Source organism: Hyalella azteca, unplaced genomic scaffold (genome assembly GCF_000764305.2).
Source record: "Hyalella azteca isolate HAZT.00-mixed unplaced genomic scaffold, Hazt_2.0.2 contig3778, whole genome shotgun sequence".
Classification (NCBI taxonomy): Eukaryota; Metazoa; Arthropoda; class Malacostraca; order Amphipoda; family Hyalellidae; genus Hyalella; species Hyalella azteca.
Genome location: NW_025934014.1, coordinates 28,886 through 48,338, shown reverse-complemented (window position 1 = coordinate 48,338; position 19,453 = coordinate 28,886). Strand labels below are relative to the sequence as shown.

General features: G+C 37.7%; 2 protein-coding genes across 3 annotated transcripts; one reads left to right on the top strand and one right to left on the bottom strand.

The window, feature by feature from the left end:
- Positions 1–6,675: 6,675 nt before the first annotated feature.
- LOC108681419 lies at positions 6,676–15,245 on the top strand. 2 transcript variants are annotated; one of them, XM_018170441.2, is made up of 2 exons: positions 6,676–6,806; positions 11,068–15,245. In XM_018170441.2, the coding sequence occupies exon 2, from the start codon at positions 11,075–11,077 to the stop codon at positions 12,197–12,199; it is 1,125 nt and encodes a 374-aa protein (XP_018025930.1). In that variant the 5' UTR covers positions 6,676–6,806; positions 11,068–11,074; the 3' UTR covers positions 12,200–15,245. The 2 variants fall into 2 exon arrangements, with proteins under 2 accessions (XP_018025930.1, XP_018025931.1); XM_018170442.2 differs by having other exon boundaries at positions 6,676–6,821.
- A 427-nt stretch (positions 15,246–15,672) lies between these two features.
- On the bottom strand, positions 15,673–19,453 carry LOC108681407 (stress-associated endoplasmic reticulum protein 2). The gene is made up of 3 exons (XM_018170429.2): positions 19,285–19,453; positions 16,662–16,734; positions 15,673–16,215 (listed from the first exon to the last, which is right to left on the bottom strand). The coding sequence occupies exons 1-3, from the start codon at positions 19,366–19,368 to the stop codon at positions 16,178–16,180; spliced, it is 195 nt and encodes a 64-aa protein (XP_018025918.1). The 5' UTR covers positions 19,369–19,453; the 3' UTR covers positions 15,673–16,177.

Below are 19,453 nucleotides of genomic sequence, written 5' to 3'. Positions count from 1 at the left end.
ATATTATCAATATTAATCAACCTAAATTTGTAAAAATAATTGATATGCTGGTTTAGCACAGTACAGTAGTATCAGCGTTGAAGAAGATCCCAAGATTGGCCTGAAACTGTAATTCTAAATTGTTGAGAAATAATTCAACAACAATTAATTTTGAATTTATCATATTCGGAATGCTTGCTTAAACCACTTGAATAGCAGTCGAGAGCGAAAGTTGTAAAATTCAAATTGAAGTGTCTTTTTTCGATTTAACCGTGTAAAAAATGGATCACTATCACGAAATATTGATGACTTTGAATTCCACGTGGACGCCAAGATCAGGTCGCCGAGTAGGATTATACTTGATGGCTTCCTCCTGCATCGTAGTTGATACTAGCATTCTTTGTAGGTCTCGTGAACGTTTTGTGATCAGGTTATTTCTCAATGCGCTTATTGCTGTCATAATGTCGACAACCTCCGAGTGACCTGCTGCGCTGGCTCCATCGGACAGTGTAAATTGACAGACCCACAGAACAGCCTCTACACTTTTGGCACTAATATTTGGAGCGAATTGCTGGGACACATTTTCATAGTATAGGTTTTCCGCGCATATGTTTGTCAATTCAAACCCGATCTTAACCCAATTCAAACCCGATCTTAACCCAATTCAAAAAAGAAGTTTGTTCACAATACGTTTGTGCGAGCTTTGCCGGAATTTTTTTCTGCTCCGATTTTAATTAGCGTGCTAAATTCTAATTTCTCGCAAATAGAAAGCAATTATGATCTTCTAATCTGTGAGTAATTATGTTTGGCTCACACAATCGGACAAATAAATAGATAATAGATTCAGCTAATATTTATTCAAATTGATACGAATGTTCAACTGGTATTGATTGGGCCGGTTGTAGAAGGAAGCTGAAAATTCTTATATACTGTAGTATATAGATCCAGGATGAATTAGGAGTTGACAATATTGGCAGATTAGCGGTATCTATGAAGTGGTTGCGGTATTTAAAAATTCCTTGTTGCCCCGATGAGTCCCCGATACTGGAAGGAATATATTTCTACTCAATAAAAATGAATTAATCGAACAATAACTATGTGACAACCTACTGTAACTTATGAATCAAATAATGACATAAATAAATACAGACCTAAGATTTTGGTGCATCTTAGTGTTTAATGCAGTTTGGAGGCACATAAGAAAAATAGAGGGAATCAGTTGAAGGAAGGTACTCTAGACGGAAAATAGAAAAGGACAGAATTGGGGGCTTGACGTTGGAAATTTGAGATAAAGATAAACGTGGGTCACAGCTAAGGAAACTAGTTCCTCGGCCTATAGCAGAGATCTCGTTTACTTAGTTCGAAATTTGATATATTAATAATTGAAAGTTGATTTGTCTGGAGTACCGTGGAAAAAGTTTATAATAATAATAATAATAATAATAGCGGTTTCAGCGTTTATAGGCCGTGGGCCTGTCGCCGATTCTTAACATCGCAGAACATTCACAGCATTTTGCGGTCTCGAATTCGCAACTCACTGCTACAATTCTGCTCCTCGCCGATTCTGACCAGAAACTGGCGCACAGAGCTGGGATCGAACCCGCGCCTCTCTGCTCCAATCCTGGTACTCTGAACTGTAACCACTGAGCCACCCTGCCCATTTAAAAAAAGAGCGTAAATAAGTAATATGAAAAAAAGCAACATTCACACCAACAAAAAGATAGGGGAAAAGCAGCCAGGAAGACGTTTAGAACTTCTGAATCTCCCTATGCTTCTCCAGCTGAAGTCGCTGTATATTTTAAGAGTTAAAATGAATAACTGAGAATTTATGATGATTTTAGATAAAGAACGGTACGAGATGGGATGACTTTACAATATGGGTGTTTATAAAGAATGCTGATCCTAGCCGATACTTGCTTCCTACTTAAACTACGAAAAAACTGAATACAACAAAACTCTGAATACAATACAAAACAAATAACAACATCAAGCTAACAAATTTTACGAAGAACTACAAATAATATCAATGAGAATATAATATCAGTGGGAAAAATTTCCCACAAATCAATGAAGCTATTTATTCACAATACAATATTGCGTTATGTTAACTTCTGTAAAGCAAAATGGCCGCTAAACCGTCGTTGTGGAAGATGAGGGGGTTTTCGCTCCCATCTAGTGCTAGGGCGAATTAATCCTACGAGGGATCCTCGCCACGGCAGCAAAGCACCACATCCTCGTTCGATTCCACATGGACTTCGTTCCCTTATCGCGCAGGGGAACATCGTTTAGACAGCAAGACTCGCAAGCCCCAGGACATGTCAACGTTCCTTCAGGCACATGCCAGGAAAAAATGACGCGCCCACCTAGTGACGTGCGACAAACGGACCAACAATCGAACAGCGAAACCTCCACCGTTCGCTAGCTGGGAAGCGCTCTAGTCAACAGTCCAAACCTGTTTATACTATGCAAAGGCCAACCTCTCTCCTCACAACGGGAGACTGTTTCTGCCTTTTGCAAGCAGTTTACATTGATTGTCCCGTGTGTCAACCGCCGTCTCTGGTGTCACTTCCATTCGAGCCACCCTCTCGACATAAACTTCCTTATCATCACAGATATGCTGGTCAAACTAGATATCAGCTCGGCAAGTAATCATATGGCCTTTGGACCGAATGATCTGATGATCCTCCATCTGAAGCACTTTGGCTCAATAGGTATCCAATTCCACACTCACCTCTTTAACATATGTCTTCACCGCCTTCATACCAGTCATGCGGAAAAACTCCATCTCCATTATAAAACCCGGGAAAAGGAGGGATCAAGGCTCTTCTTATCGTCTCATTCTACTCCTTTGCCAGTTAACATTTTGGAGCGACTTCTGCTTCCCCACCTTACAGCATCCCTGGTCACCTACCCGTCCTGACACGGCTGCAAACTCAGCCACTCTACAAGCACCGCTCTTTCCACCTCTCAAGCACCAAATCGCGACTGGCTTCAACTCCAGCCGGCTGCCACCGAGGCAGCCGCCTTCTCCCTGTCGCCAGCCTTCGACAGTGTCAACCACTTATCATTACTTTTAACCATGATTGCTACATATCACCACAGCAAGGCCATCGTTGCTCACTTGCGGCGTACCACAGAGGTCAGTCCTCAGTCCCATTCTCTTCCTGTTATACTCTCGAGAGTATTACATATAATTGATTCACGTAGTTTGAATCGACATATGTCCGCCGACGACAACCAAATTTATGACTACTGAGCGCCGGCTGACTCTGCAGCGTTTCAGGACCTTATATCTGTCTGCATGGATGCAGTCTCAGACTGGAAGCGTTCTAACCGGCTCCAGCTCAATTAACCAAAATCTTACATTATTTGGCTTGCAACTGCTCGGCGCCAGCATCAGCTTCCGGCCTACCTGTTCGCGTGGGCAATGAGTTCTTAATGCACAGAGGTGGGCACTGGGCAGTAGCGCGCTACATTTTCAGTAGCGGTAGCGCCCGCTACATATTCAAGTAGCAATAAGAGGTTTTGCCGCTACAGCGCTACCGCTACATTTATAGATAAAGCCTTTAGATTTTACATAATAGTATTAAATATTATTTAAAAACCAGCATGATACATACGTAATATAAATTACAGAATAAAACTGTACGAAAGATTTCGGTGTAATGTTGTCAACCTCAGCCTGTTACAGGGTGCGCCACAGAAACTTACTTATTTGAAAGGTCAATAAAAACAAAAGTACTTCAGTTATTGTTTTAAATTTTTTTTATTCGACAAAAGCAGTATCCCAAAATTTTTTTTCATACAGTTTTGAAAATTAAATCTCATAAATGACGGCCTCTATTGCGCATAAACTAATGAAGTCGCTTTTTTCATAATGGTTTCCACTCTATGCAGCATATCAATCGGTATTTTGGCAATGACGTCGCGAATGTTGTTCTTAAGGTGTGCTATGGTCCGTGGTCGATCGACATAAACCAGAAATTTCAAATATCCCCATAAAAAGAAATCGCATGGAGTCAAACCTGAAGAGCGTGGCGGCCATTGGAGATCGCCTCTGAGAGAGATGAGGCGGTCGGGCAAATGTTGTCGCAACAAATTCATCGAGTCTCGTGCTGTGTGTGCTGTGGCTCCATCTTGCTGAAACCACACGTTCCTAAAGTTCATTTCTTCGAGTCTTGGAAGAAAAAGTTCCTCGATCATGTTCCTGTAACGAGCTCCATTAACGGTAACTGCGCGTTCGTTTTCTTAAAAAAAATAGGGATCAATTATTCCCGTTACCGACGTCGCACACCAGACAGTAACTCGCTCACAGTTAAGTGGCTTCTGGTGAAACTCACGTGGATTTACACCACACCAATAACGCATGTTTAGCTTGTTAACGCAGCCGGAAATGTGGAATTGAGCCTCACCACTGAAAAAAACGACCGCGTCTCCAGGCAGGTTGTCAACCTGCATTTTACATGAATTTTGAGGGGCAGCAAAATCGCGTTCAGTTAATTCTTGCACTACAGCAAATTTATTTGAGAAACTTTGAGAAACAAATCCCTTCAGATGCACCCCCTCTCGCCCCTCTACCCGACCAACTAACCGCACAGGAATTTTTTCAAATAAGTAAGTTTCTGTGGCGCACCCTGTACTATAGTGTCAACATGTTAGTTGTTACTTGTTAAGTTGTTACCAGTTACCACTTACAGGTATTTTTTCATGTTTCAGTTTTCTTACAGTTATTTTTACACAGTTATTTTTATGTTTCACCTTCCCTACATGGAAGGTGAAACTTCACCTATCTACTTCATTCTACCTATCTCAAAAATAATCCACTTATATATACAAATAAATGACTGATTTTTTATATGTATATGTGGATAATTTTTGAGATTGGTAGATTAAAGTAGACATCCATGTAGGGAATGTAAAACATAAAAATAACTGTAACTTTTATTTACTGTATCTAACCCGTACTAGTTCGGTTAGGTTAATTGCAATAAAGTTGCATTGATATGTTTTGAAAATGTTTTATTGTCATTAAATGTTTATGAGTAAACCCCAATAGCAGAACAATAAATATTTAGAGATTTGAAATAAATTTGGCCATTGTAGCGGATAATGTAGCAGCGCTACATTTTACTGTTGCGGCAGCGGTACCGGTAGCGGTAGCGCTTGCTACAATCTTGTGGGTATAGCGGTAGCGCCCGCTACATTTAGAGCATGTAGCGGTAGCGGTAGCGGCCGCTACATTTTAAAGTAGCGCTACCCAGCTCTGTTAATGCATGCGTATTCGGTTCGCAACCTTGGCATTCAGCTGAACTCAAAACATTCTACGAACAATCACATTGCCAATGTGACCACCGCTGGCTTTGGCGCTCTGTGACCAATTTGTCGTGTCAGCAGATACCTCTCGCGGCCCGTCTTCGAGGCCTTCGAGGAGATGCTCGTTCTGACCAGATTGAACTTTGGTAATGCCACACTCTATGGACTTCCGGCCACAGAACTTGATAAACTGCAATCCGTAATCAACGCTGCCGCGCAACTTGCATGCAATAACTGAAAATTCGACCAGGGCGTGGTCTTCTATTATGCATATAGATTACTTTTCCAACGGTGCGACTAGATCTTTCCTGCCATTTTTGGAATCGCGAGATTACCACTTGATGAAATGACTCCAATGACAATGTTAATATTTGACAAAGTGTATAGTGCAACAAGTGCACGAGAGTGATGGTTCATCATTGCTCAATGATCAGTGATTAAATAGCTTTTGACGAAAATGTTGTCGAACCTAGCTCTGCGACGCGAGCTCCTGCGTTTCTGTTTGGTGGTTTAAAAGCAAAGGGTGAGTTGCCTATTACCACATTCTTGTGAAATTTTATCTCCAGTTAAACACACTATTCCATGTGATTTGTGGCTCCACTTCCTTATGCAGATTTTACACAATAATGCAATGTATATTGTAACGTTTGCTAGTCGTATGACTTTCTAAGTCCAAGCTAGCTAAGGAGGAAGATGGGCAGAGACGAGACTATAGGTTTCGGGAACTGTATTTGGTGGAATCTGGTACACAAATGAAGTATTAAAGGCTTGCTGGCCTTACATGACCTACTATTGACAGCATAGTAGTTCTACTCTAATTTGTTCAATACGTAAACACGTAACATATATGAAACTTAGACGTGAAAGAATTTCGCAAAAAATATTTAGAATAACTAATTATGAAACGTCACAATAACTACAAACGTTGCGATGACAAGTCTGAACTAAAAGTTATTTGGAAGGCTTGAATTTAATTCCAAACATAAGCTACGAAAACAAACATCCTTTTCCCCGTTTTCTGTTTCTTAGGGTCCTCTTCCTGATTGAGGAACTGTTGCAACCTGCCAGCGCTCCCAAAAAATCGGACGACGTATCTCGCAGGTTTCAAACGTAATGGGAGACCCAGTCTCCCATTCCGCATAATTCATGAAGCTTGAAATATGCACTGTAAAAATGATAAAAATTTACTTTTCTTCTTCTAACCATTATTTTTGACGAATATTGTATTCAAACTTGAAGGTATATAATCTGTTTTGGAAAATAAAAGTTCTGGTATATATCTGGTATTTTGAGCCAGGCAATCTGCATCTGGTATTCTCGGCGATTAAAAAAAGTTGGCAACATTGGTCGCAAGTCGCAATAACGTCATTTGCCTGAGAGGAGTTGTGCTAGGTGCTGGGGAGTGTTTGTTGTGTCTTTCCATCGAAGTTTACATACCTACTGCTTACGCCACGTGCATTGCTTCGTTTTAGTTACCAAAATAAGATTTCTTAGTTTACCACATATCGTAATTAGTGAGTATTTTTGCAGTATGTAAATTTTTTTCGTTTCTAATTGCTATAAGTATAATAAGCTAGGTAATAGTAATTTTCTAGCCTAAAGGCTTTTTAAGGCTAAGCCCAGGCTGACGCCTGTGTCCTGAATCCTGATGATAAGTCTTTTCCATAAAACATAATGGAATTACATTGTAATCTGATCTTTAGTATGAAATGCTTCCATGCATTAGGGATGAACTGGAAGGTTACACATTTTTACAAATTGTAAATGTGATGAGTCAGCCTCATGTCATCTTGAGTGCATTATCCTTAATTCCTTACTGATGTTACTGTCTGCATCTGCTGCTCTGCAGTGCTTCTGATCAGTGATCACCCTGTCCAATGTTGCTGATTGTTGTAGGTATCTCATTTCATCTAGGATTGATGGAGAAAGGTGTGATTGAGGCCCTGTTTGTTTCATTCCAATTCCATGAGATTTCAGTACAGATATTACCAATTTTCTTGTAAAGTTTAACAGACTTATCTTTGCTTCTTTCTTCTGGTATTGAAACCGTGCATTCACAACTTAGGCATTGAGACTCCATCCCATGCAAACAATGGCCACCGGCCCACCACCACTTCTTAGACCTGCGCAGGATGGAATTCTGATTTCAAAGGTTCATATATTATTTTGATCCACCAAGACCACTTTCTCTACCCATTGGATAGAAAAAGTACTACCCATTGGGGAATGGGTAGTACCCATTCCTAACATCGTTATTTGAGGCAAACAATGAACTTCTTAAAGGCTTAAAACACGTACGCAGCCCGGTCCCGCGATGGCGGTCAGGTGTCTGCGCCAAGTGCACAAATTTTTCCTGATGCATGCCAGGGGTGTACCACAAGCACACAAATTATTCCTGATGTATGCCAAGGCGTACGCCGGGGCAAGTTCTCAGAGCCTTGTTTACGCCGGATTAATCCGCGGAAAAAGCACCATCCTGGGTATGGCGTACGCTAACTTGCTCAGTTTCTATAAAGTACCTAATCACTTGAAACTGGAAGTTGTAGTATGCCTGCACCTTTCACTCAACAATTAAAATTAGACTTATAAAAAGTGTTAGTTAGTTAAAAATTTGTCTCTTGAGTTGATCACAATGAACTAAACATCATTAAGTAATTATAACTACGCTGCAAAGCAGAGTTTTCCATCATGCACACTAAACACGCAATTCAGAGTACAGACAAGCAGAACTACATATCACGTGGGCTAACGCGCCACTGAATTAAATACCTAGCTTCTTTCTCGCATCCCACTCCCCATAGTAGCAAAGCAGAGAGTTTTTTAGACTCTCCCTCACAGTGCAATTACATATCAATTTTAAATTACCTTGGTAATTTGAGTTTTGTGAACGCCGAACTTAAATTAGAGGAGCGGCTCGCAGCCTCCGTCAGACAACCTCCCACGCTGACAGTCTAGATAACACTGCCTGCAGCAGTGCAGCTGCCAGCTGCGCAATGAAGATTGCGCTCACAGCAGTGTTCGTGTAAGCGGTATATCAATGCAAAATAGTCTTAGAGCAATAACACTGTCTTAACTTACTCATGGAAAGCAAAATGACTCTAATCTTCAAGATCATTTATAAATTAATAAAAGCAACATTCTTCCTTAAACAGACACTGGTATGCACAGAAAAACTTTTGCTAATAATAATTATGACCTCAGTTACACGCATTTCTTCGTAAAATTGACCGCTTTTTGCTTTTAATTTGTAAATGTTTTGTTGACAAGTACAATGGCGAGCTGTATTGCACTTCACGATTGTTTATACAAGTTTTAAACTGAAATACTCAGTAAAATTAAAAAATACTTGAAGAAAAGCCGATGTCTATTATTAAAATTCATAAGAAATTATTTAAACATTGCCTATGGCACATTTCAAATTATAAAAATAGAAAAAGCCACTCTAATGACACTTCAATGGTAGAAGATTATTGACACCACTTAAAACAAATAAGAGGATGCAACTCGACGATCGAGTTCTCTTAAAAAAAATTGAAAACAATTTTTCATGTGAGAATTACATTGTTCCATTACATTTTTAAATAATCTCCTTAGATTTTTTATATAATGATAGTAATTAATTAATGACTACTTCTCAATACTTATTTAGATGTCAATAAATAGCTTTGTTTTTAATTGGCTTCTCATCTGTAAGGGGCTAAAAATTAACTTTCAACGAGCTGAATGAAACCAAACAATAAAAAAATTATGACAACGCACGAAAAATGATAACGTCAATACATAATTCAGTTGTTAATTATCTCCTTTTTGTTGTAATTTGACAAACTCATGCGTGCACAGATGGTAAAAAGTAGCATTAATTTGCTAAATAATATTGGAGGGAACTACTTCGAAGTTCGAATAATATAAAAAAACTACCCTTCAAACGTTTTAAAATTAACTTTTATTACCAGTGTCCCGGATTACCCCGCTTTGAGGGGTAAATTGGGACGGTTTTATTTTGTGTCTGGCACCTTAGGAATAGCATATGGAATTTTTTTGAAGATGCCACTGGATAGCCCTCGCAAAGAGCTATAAACTGAGCCTAAACTTGTTTATGAAATGTTTCATGGTAAGAAGTTATTAACAAAAAATGCTCAAATCTGTCCCTTCTTACCCTGTTTGATGGTATTTATGTTTCTCTATGTTAACAGCATTGAAATCTATGTGGATACATAAATTTCTGATTATTTATTAGGCATTTAATGACCAACTTCAAAAAGCACTTTTATATTAAAAAATTTCACATTTGTTGTCAGTTGACATGTTGTTGTTGGCCAATGCTGTCTTGTGTTCATTCAGTACGCATTTGTGTCATGTGAGAAGTGGGCTAGTGTGCTGTGTACCAGTCTGTAAAGGAGCATTGATTGGTCAAAAATCTCAAAATACCATGTTCTCTTATATTAAATATAGAATTACACGATGATTCCACGCGTATTGGCAAAACAGATTTTTTATAATTACTTCATTCTTAGTTTCCTTGTGTACTTGAGATTTACACCAATGTCTCATGAATGATAATGCTGGTATCCATCATACTTTGCTGGTCTACTTATCGGGCTCAAACATGAGCCTAAGGAAGAGTCTAAAACACTCGCTGCTTTGCCACTATGAATTTTCATGCCTTTCCAGGCCTCATTTTGAAATTTACTTCCCTGACAGATATACAGATTTGGGTTAAATACCTAACCATGTAATTAGTTAACTCTCTTTAAATTCGCTTAATTCATTCAGGTGCTAGTTCCTCAGAGCTAGAAAAATTGCATGTAAGACCCATACTAGATACTACACAGCGTGCTCCATGATTGGGATTTTCCTACCTTTGAACAAATTCTCAAACTGCCACATTATTAGAAGCCTTGTTGCATACAAGGCCTTCCAGAAGCTGCCTTATACTGTGCATTCCTGCCCTACATTGTGCCTACTTTAACAAGATCCATTCCTGAGCAAAGTTGCATCAAACTAGTAGATTAAAATTGTTTTGTTTAAAAACTTATAGGTTATCATTTCTTCCTAAATAAGCAGTGAAAGTATTGAAATAGTAGTTCTGCTGAAAAATGCAACCATGCATGTGACCATAGAACTTGCTGTTTCTAAATAGGAAGCCATTGCTAAATTTGCACTGAGATTAAATATGTTCTGTTAGGGAAAAATATTTTACTTCAATTCTACTTATATCCATCCATAATAGATTCTTCTAGTTGGGTATTATTTTAGCAATGATCATTTTCTTTGATGCTGAAAATGAAAAGATTTTAGCTGGAATTTTTCTTGTAGAAGTCCTTGCAAACCTCCGTTTCTGCGGTGCAAAATGCATACCTACCGTATCATCACTGTTGCAATAAGTATGCTACTGAATTATAATTGTTAGTGGCAAAGGCTCATTAATTAAGTATGGCAAAGTAGTGATGGTGTAGGTATTATGAATATTCAAACAATGAAAATTTGAAAATAGATTTGAAAACTTTCAAATTTATGAATATAAATGAAATGAGCAGTTACATAATTTCCAGAAGTATAATGATATCTTAATTGTCTTGAAGACAATGACCAACTAAAAATGCTCAGGGCTTGAACCTAACTGGGGATTAGCTTTAGAATGCTAGGAATTTGAAAACACTCCTCTGAATTAGAAGTTTTTTTTATAGTTTTTTACCTTTTTAGTAAAATAAGCATTTAATGTGGTTACCTGTTTAACTTACTTATTCTGTATGTTAATTAACTCTGATTTTCCAGGTACATAATGGCAGTAAATGGTGTGTGTCCATTCATCTTGACCCGGAAGCTTGTCTTTCACACGCTCTTGACGCTGGTGCTCATCTTGGCTTCCGCCACTCAAGGTGCAATCCTGAACCTGTTCTTCATCACTGCTGCACCTAATGACACCCGCCCATACTTCTGGTTCCTTGCAGACTTCCTTGTGGTTATGATATTTGCTCTCACAATGCTACGTAGTTACAGCCACTGGAAGAAGTCTGATGAACAGTTAGTCAAAAGAAAATCGTATGCCAAGCATTCTGAATCTGCAAAGCAGCAATCCATTTTCAAGAGATACCAGTACATTCTGGGTTATCATCCACTAGGCTACATTTCTTGGATGTTCTACTCCTTCTTCCTCATCATGAAAATTGCTATGATTTTCAAGTTTGAAATAGTCAATCAGCTTAGTGAAGAGTCTTTCCTTACACCTCAAGTGATGAAGATGGCCATTGCCTTGACTGCTTTGGTTTTCTTTGTGTTTGTGGAAGGCCATTATGATGCTGCGAGGCACTCAATGCGGGCCTTGTATATTGCAAACTTGGTCAAAAATTACACTTTTGAAATCTTTGATGCCATCACATTCCTATCTTTATTGTTTGTGTCAGAGACTAAAATGGTTTTCTCATTTGCTTTTGAAAACACTATAATATCTTTTGGTTGCATTACACTCCTCCTTCCCAATATCTGCCTGTACAAACTAAGCCAAAATGACTATGGCCGTGTTAGATCCAGTACAATACTTGCATTTATTTACACTATGCTGCATCTCTTTCTCGTCAACATACCATACATGTGTGTCCGCATTTACCTCTGGGTCATGATGCGTGAGCCTGTGTCTATATTTCTAGTTAAGAATGTTCTTAACATTCTTTTGACTCTTCTTGAAAGCACTTCTGATTTTCCTGAACTGCGGGTGGCTGTCCTACATAAATTGGGCTATGCTGCGCGGCAACCTGAAAATAGCGAGTGCTCTCAATCTGATGACACTAACACGCTCAATAAATCCTCTACACAACAAGATGATGAACATATTGAGCTCCCACAGAATGGCACTCTTCCACACCGGGCCAAAACGAATGCCCGAACATCTGCTGAACAATCTGTTTAGTCTCTACCAGTTTATTGTAATTTCAAGTAACTTGAATCATTCTCCATTTGTTGTTGAATTTTATTTTAATGTAAGAAACGCAGATTCTTAAAGAATTTTAGCACAGCTACCTTTATTAATGAATCTCATTTAGTGATCTGATCATAGCGTTAAGGGTGTAAGGTCTTGTATGTGTCTCAGCTTGAATGTATCTTGTGCCAATGTTCAGTGATGTTGGAAAATAAATAATTTAAAGTGTAACTGAAACTATGTTCAGTGCTAAACCCATGGTTTCTCAGTTTGAAGCTCCATATTTTTGTGTTATTACCGCTGTCAAGGACACGATCATTCTGGTCTACATTTTTTTTCTTGTTAAATATTCGGACTTGAAATACAACGGTTTCAAATGAGCTTCATATTCCATCTTTTGCCTAATGATCGACCAACAAAACTTGAACCTGTGCCTTTTGATAGGATGATGGCCCATCGTTCAGCATCGCTTCGAAGTGCCTTTAAACTGAATCGTAATTTTGTATTGATAATGTAAAACTATTCTTGCTAAATTTTAAGATTGCTTCATGTTATCGATAGTTACTGTGTGAATTGATCAAGGTAGGCAGGCATTCATTTCTTTGCTTGTTTCATCCTTAGCTGCTCAATCATACGTGTCTCAAGTAACTTTATTGTGCAGCTTTATGTGTTATCCCTTGTTGATTATTCTCCAAGTACAAATGACGTAACTTTACATTCGATTTGCATGCATTTATTGCCGTGCTAAGCGTCAATAACAGATCTTAAACACACCTAAAGCATAGCAACTAGACAATATTCAAGCTATCTTTCCTCATATATATTGTGCCTGATCATTAGCAGCATTCCTCTTACGTGAATAAGCTCTTCCTGTGATATTGCATTTAAGTATTTATCAACTGAGTATTTTTCCTTTACAGTATTCATTAAATTTTGAATTTATATTTTCATATCCATGTAAATTTTAGGATTATCTAACAATTGGCTCATTTCCACCACATTAATTTAAGGCTCGTCATTGCAATGCTTTATGTACGTCTTTTACAAACATGGAATTTGTCATTTAACGTTGATAATGAGCGTTAGTTCTTTTCCCATTGCAATGTTTCTGTGTTGATAGGTTTACCGTGTAGCGTTTACTTGAGTTCTACAGCTCGTTTTGATGAACCGGCGTTGTCCAAAAATTAATCTCGTGATGCCCGATGATTTAGCTTGTAATTCTGTTGCTCTGCCAATTTCATCAGGTATTGTTATGATGAAGATGTCTCATTACAATGACATTCATTGTTCTTGCAATCTCATTCCTCTATTATATTGTGTATTTAGTTTCTCTTCTGTTCAGTGCACGTGCTACAATACTGGGTAAATACCCATATTTAATGATCAAATAATCTCATGACAATATTTCTACTGTGTTACATCACAACATTAAGTCTATGCAATATTACTACTCTAAGCTGCCCTTCTCTGTCCTTAATGTGTCCCGTTGTAATGGTTAACCTTGATGTCCTTCTCTGTCCTTAATGTGTCCCCGCTGAGTGAACGCGCAACATAACGATGCTGTCCTTTCTGTGATACGGTCATCTCAATTATGCTGTGCGAGTCACAGTCTTAACTGTATTTGGTGCTTCTGCTGCAACTGAAAAGGAAAATGAAGCCTTTGATGAGTTTTGTGCATAAAATTTAGCTTGATGTTGATCCAGATCTCTGATTCATTCTCCAGTGAATGTTCCAGTTGAAAGAAAGAGGGTCAATTAGATGAAAAATTTTGGAGCGACTCCATTTCATTAGTGAAAATCGTTAGTTGAGCAATGAATCAAAATATTACGGCTTTGATGTTCATCCTTGAACTTACTATTCCTGTGAAAATTTCAATTCTGGAACTGCAAACACACCTAAGTCTTCTTGCCTTCTTTTTCTCGTAAACCTACGTAGCTTATTCTATTGAACTCGCCTTGAATATGCAACACGTTTCTTCTCCCAGTTGATAGTTTAGTAAAATTTCTCGCAATTGTTCTATGTCATTTGCGTCTCTTTCGCCAATTATGTTCACATATCACAACCGACATGCACCCTCGTATTCTGCCTGAAATAATTCCTTCCCTTAAATCTCTTCACTAAAAATGACTGGTGAATAGTTATGCAGCATACGTATATTTAGATCTAAGATACGTGATCCATTACGTCTTTCGTCTTCGTAGCTCTCTAAGATAACTGTTAAGCTTTGCATTCGATCTGTCAAAACTTATGCAATCAACACACAATATGTGACTTTCGTCTTTTTTCACTTGATCAGAGGTATAATTTCTCGTTGCACGAATCTTATTTTATTGGTTTTAGTTAAGGTTTATTTGTGTAATACTATAGGTTGAATCGATTAAATTTCTCTTCCATTGTTGATGTCTACACTTCACAATCCTAAGCTTTTGCATCCGTTTAACTTCGACATTTTTGGGGTTAAACCTAAGCCAAAGTTCCGCAGTGCGATTCTCGTGCACCGACACGAGTCTGTTCTGATGGACCGTCAGCTGCCGAGCCTTGGCCAGCGTCTTGTATAACTTGATGAATATTTGCTTCATTTGTAATCAAACATACGCTGTACGCTCTTCAACTAAAAGCTTCCAGTTACATTGAGGCTTGCTGGCAACTTTACTTGGTACCACTTCTGTGTTCTAAGATGTCATATATTAATTTAATTATTGACGTGATGAAATATTTTAGTCGATGATCATAACGTCGCGAAGTTATGTGATTTTTATCTGGAGTAATGAGCATAGTGTTACCGTGTAGCGAATAGTGCCCGCAAATATTGCTGCGGCGCGTTTTGACATACCTGCTGGTTTCGCTGAATATTTAATACTGTTCTGCGTTTGCTAGCTCTTGCCTCATTCATAATTATATTATTTTTCATAAATTTGCAACTTTTCTTCGCCTTTCGCGCATGACAAAAAACTAGATTCTTCGAGAGTCTAATACATTCTGCATTTTGTACGCGATACATTGCGCTAGATTTATTAATAAACAATTGTAAAACCAACGAGCTGCTCCCTCATTTGCATCCTTAAGTTCTCTAAATTAAGCCTGGTGCATCGGTACGAACAGCTGTACAAGTTTGAAATAATTGAGTTGAAACTCGTCAGTGATAGTCACGCGGTTTTCTGGCGACGACAGCAGGGCACTTCGCTGTACATATTATTTTTTCAAAAGAAATCTCACTTCGGGACCATTGAGAGGTCAACTAAAATGAAATGCCGTTTTCTTTTTACTGATCTGTTGTTTTCGTTGCAAGAACCGTACTTGTTCAATTCTTGAAACCAATAATAACAGCCCTCTGCTCACATTCGGCTGTGTTATGACCCGCATGGATTACGACAAAAGTAACCTACAGGCTGTAAAATTTCGTGACCAATGATGTACACGCACACGAAAGCTGAATTAAATGTAAAGGAACAGAAAGAATCAGATGGCCCATGAATTGTTTAATAGACGATCATATTAAACAAGAGCAAGGCAATAATTACGTATAAATATATTTGTTTCACTCGGGGTAAACATCATTGGGTTTGGAAACAAACTTCTACCAAACCCAACAAAATTATTCTAGAACATAATTATGCAATATAAAAGCTGAACGCATTAAAAAAGTAGAAAATGGCCAGATATAGCAGATCCTCAGTGCAGCACACAGCCACACACACACACTTTACTTTAAGAAATGAACACCAAAACTGATTGAATCCAAATTTTTGTGCAGCCAGTACAAAAATGTCAAAACAACAAAAATAAATTCATAATGGGAAAGCAAACTCCAAAATCAATATGAGTCGACTATCAGAAGGCGCAAACAACCAAAGTTTATTCCAGAATACTGTAGCAACTGGTCAATATTAGAATGCGGAGCCCGAGTGATGAATTTTCAAAAGTTGTACCAAAGAGGAGCCAAGGTGATGACACGGTCAAGATGCCTGATCAAGCCATACGAATGGACTGGATGATCTGGAACACAGCTGCAAAATATGAAGACAGATCAGTGAAATTTGTGGAAAGTTAGATTAATAAATGAAGAGTCATACTAATGGCTTCATTTGAGGTTGATAGTACTGATAAATTAAATCAAGAGCAACATGTCCAATGGAGATGCATGCATTTGTAACAAAAACCTCTTCAGTCGTTTGGTTTAAAAATGATTCACAATTCAAGACGTGTATATGCATATAAACAACTCAAATGTAGGAAGTTTTACATGATCATGGTTTGCAAGTTTTCCAATTTGTTAGCTCATATGAAGATGTAAAATGGTCAGAAATCAATGCTTGTAGTATTTTATATTTTCCATCAACTTTTTGAGGAGATTGAAAAAAACCAAACCAGTCAGAAATTGGATATAAAATTCTGTTCAAGATAAAAGAACCAACAATAAAGCAGAGCATAAGTGCACTTTGTAGTAACTTACCTGAACCACAAACAACGAAGACAAAGAGACCCAGCAGCCAGGGACCAACAGGATATTTATCACTGCCTTGCCTCTGAAATGAAAAAGAAACCCTTATAGTTTTCACGTAAACAAATATGAATATTACCTATAACAGAATCATGCGCCCATTTAACATGTAGAGATGACAAAATATGACATATTATGCTTTCAGCAAGAAAAACATCTAAACTGACAAACCATCAATTGCAAGTGGAAAGTTCAAAATATTCACAGTAACTATCTTGCAGTTCCAGTAAAATATGCTGATAGTTTTTAAAATTTATAGGCTCAGTATTGCCATTCTTAAAATGGATGAGAGTTGTAAACTTGAATTGCTTAGTTGTAGCTATAGGCAGAATAATTAGTTGTGGATTGTCAAGTGCAAATAAACGGGCTCATCAGTGGAGCAAAAACAGACTTTTACAGATTTTTTAATTGCCTAATTTTAGAGTTGCTGTAAAATTTCCAACAAATCTAATTTTCAATTTATTTTAACTTTAATGCAGCAGGGTAATAGATTGATGGGTGATGGGCCATGCTCAGCATTGCGTGATTTTTTAGGGCTCATAAATGGAAGGAATCAGGGCTAATGCTTCTTTGCTTGGTGCAGTGTGTAAAGTCTTTCTAACAACTATTGGTGTTATTGTATGATTGTTAATGACTAAGAAAAACCATATTATAAATGATTTATTTAAAATTGAATGAAGAATTTTCTATCTTTATATGCCAGTAAACGACACAATAGCAAAGCATATTCACATACGAGAAAAATTCGAAGACTGTAATCAAGACTATGGTACATATTCTGCAAATCAACTAATAAAAATTCCAAAAGTTATTTTGTATCAATTTTGTGATAGGCATATCTCTCTAATTACTTTTAAACTGATTTATTTAGCAGCAATATTTTCACTGCATATTTAAAACTGACTATGGGGAATTTAGGAACTACAACCCTAATAAATCGGTATTATTGCAGATTAACTACATCCAAAAAAAAGGGTGTTTTTTTTTTAATTATATGTTTTTGGGGTGTAGATTACGAATCTGAAATCCATTTTTGGCGGTCGGCATCGGAAAACCGATTTTTTTCGCGACTTACTAACATGGGGGTTACGTAACTTACGTTACCCACTCACCTTTATTTACTAACATGGTGGTTACGTAACTTACGTTACCCACTCACCTTTATTTACTAACATGGGGGTTACGTAACTTAAGTTACCCACTCACCTTTATATAAAGGGTCGGATTGTTCATCGAAATTTTACAAAAAGCTCTTAGGTTGGGTTAAGTCAGCCAAGTTCCTTTTTTTAGATAGCATTTTGATCTAAAATCCAAATAACTAATTTTACCCTAAAAACAGTCCGATTGTACAGCAAGTGTCAACTGAACATGTAATAAAGCAGTCTGACCGCTCTAATGTGACCGAAACTACGCAATAAAAAAAACGTTGTTTACTTTTTTTGCGGGAACTCATCACAACTGATTTCCGGACAAGCTTCGCTGCATCGTAATCCATCCAACGTACCGTACCGGAAACCTTACTTTTTTTCTAAATAGTTGGCTGCAGACTGAGAAATATATTAAATGCAAGAATTTCAATCTAAATGTGTCGGCAAGATCTTCTGAAGGCAAAAATTTGGCCGATAATGCGTCGCCGTAGGTCTTTAAATCTTCGTTCACTCTCTGCACAGTGGGTGGGCTAGTGGCAATGCAGAATTTTTTAGATTCTCCAACAAGTTAATTTTCAAGTTCTATAGGCAGACCAGTAAAGTATCATGGATACCAGCATTATCATACATTTGTAAATTGGTCCAAATACTGAGTAAATGGGGAAATTAAAAATGAACTCACTCTAAAAAATCTGTGGTTTGTCGCTATGCATGATCAGTAGTGATTACAAAATTGCTGATATTGATCTAAAAAATTTTCCTAAGCTTGGGCAAAGAAAAAAACAATAGCTCTCAAATTAGAGCAGAAGGCAGAAACTGTAAGTAAGAAATTAATTCAAAAAAATTTTTAATATTGCATAGCAATTTTACAAGCAATGATGCTGATTTGATGCATCATTGACTCAAAAGTCAAACTCAAACATTATCATTTCATCATTAACCACAGAATTAGGAATACTGTGATTATTTATTTACTCCACTAACTTCTAGGCCTAGCTTATTTATTGACAGGAATTATTGGGGATTAGCCTACCAGATTCTTGGACAAGAATGATTTTTTAACTTGTGATTCATGTTCACTAACTGACCAACAGATCATTAGCCTAATTTTCAATTTTTCATAGTGCAAAAGGACAGAAATTAAAAATTCAGTATGTAAATTAAGGTAGCTAAGTAAGCTAACTAAGTGAAAATGAGACCAACTCAATAACTTATCTTAACGTTAGTTGGCATTTGATGATTTGGCATTGAACTGCATCATTAGTCTGCATGGCCTGCCCTTAAGCCACAATGACACGATTGACCATTGAAAAGCAAGATTTCATGTTCACACGTAAATGCCCTTCACTGAATCAACGTTATCACATGACAGGGCTTTACACTAGTATTCGAACGATTATGAATAACATGAACTTTTTGAAACTTACCGAGCTAGTGACAACGTTTCCTCTGTTCGTGATGTTTTTCGCCGCTTTTTCGTTAGCGGCTTTCATTCGATGCTGCGGAGGCATTTCGAAGGCTAATAGCTTTCACATCCAACTCTCACCGATTCCAACTGTTAACAGGCCACAACATCTGTGTTGTCTGGCTCTGGAG

Coding starts and splice junctions, on each gene's coding strand:
- LOC108681419 (XM_018170441.2), top strand. CDS start 11,075: ATGGCAGTAAATGGTGTGTGTCCATTCATCTTGACCCGGAAGCTTGTC.
- LOC108681407 (XM_018170429.2), bottom strand. CDS start 19,368: ATGCCTCCGCAGCATCGAATGAAAGCCGCTAACGAAAAAGCGGCGAAA. Junction 16,735..19,284: donor GAAACGTTGTCACTAGCTCG/GTAAGTTTCAAA, acceptor TTTTCATTTCAG/AGGCAAGGCAGTGATAAATA. Junction 16,216..16,661: donor CTTCGTTGTTTGTGGTTCAG/GTAAGTTACTAC, acceptor CATATTTTGCAG/CTGTGTTCCAGATCATCCAG.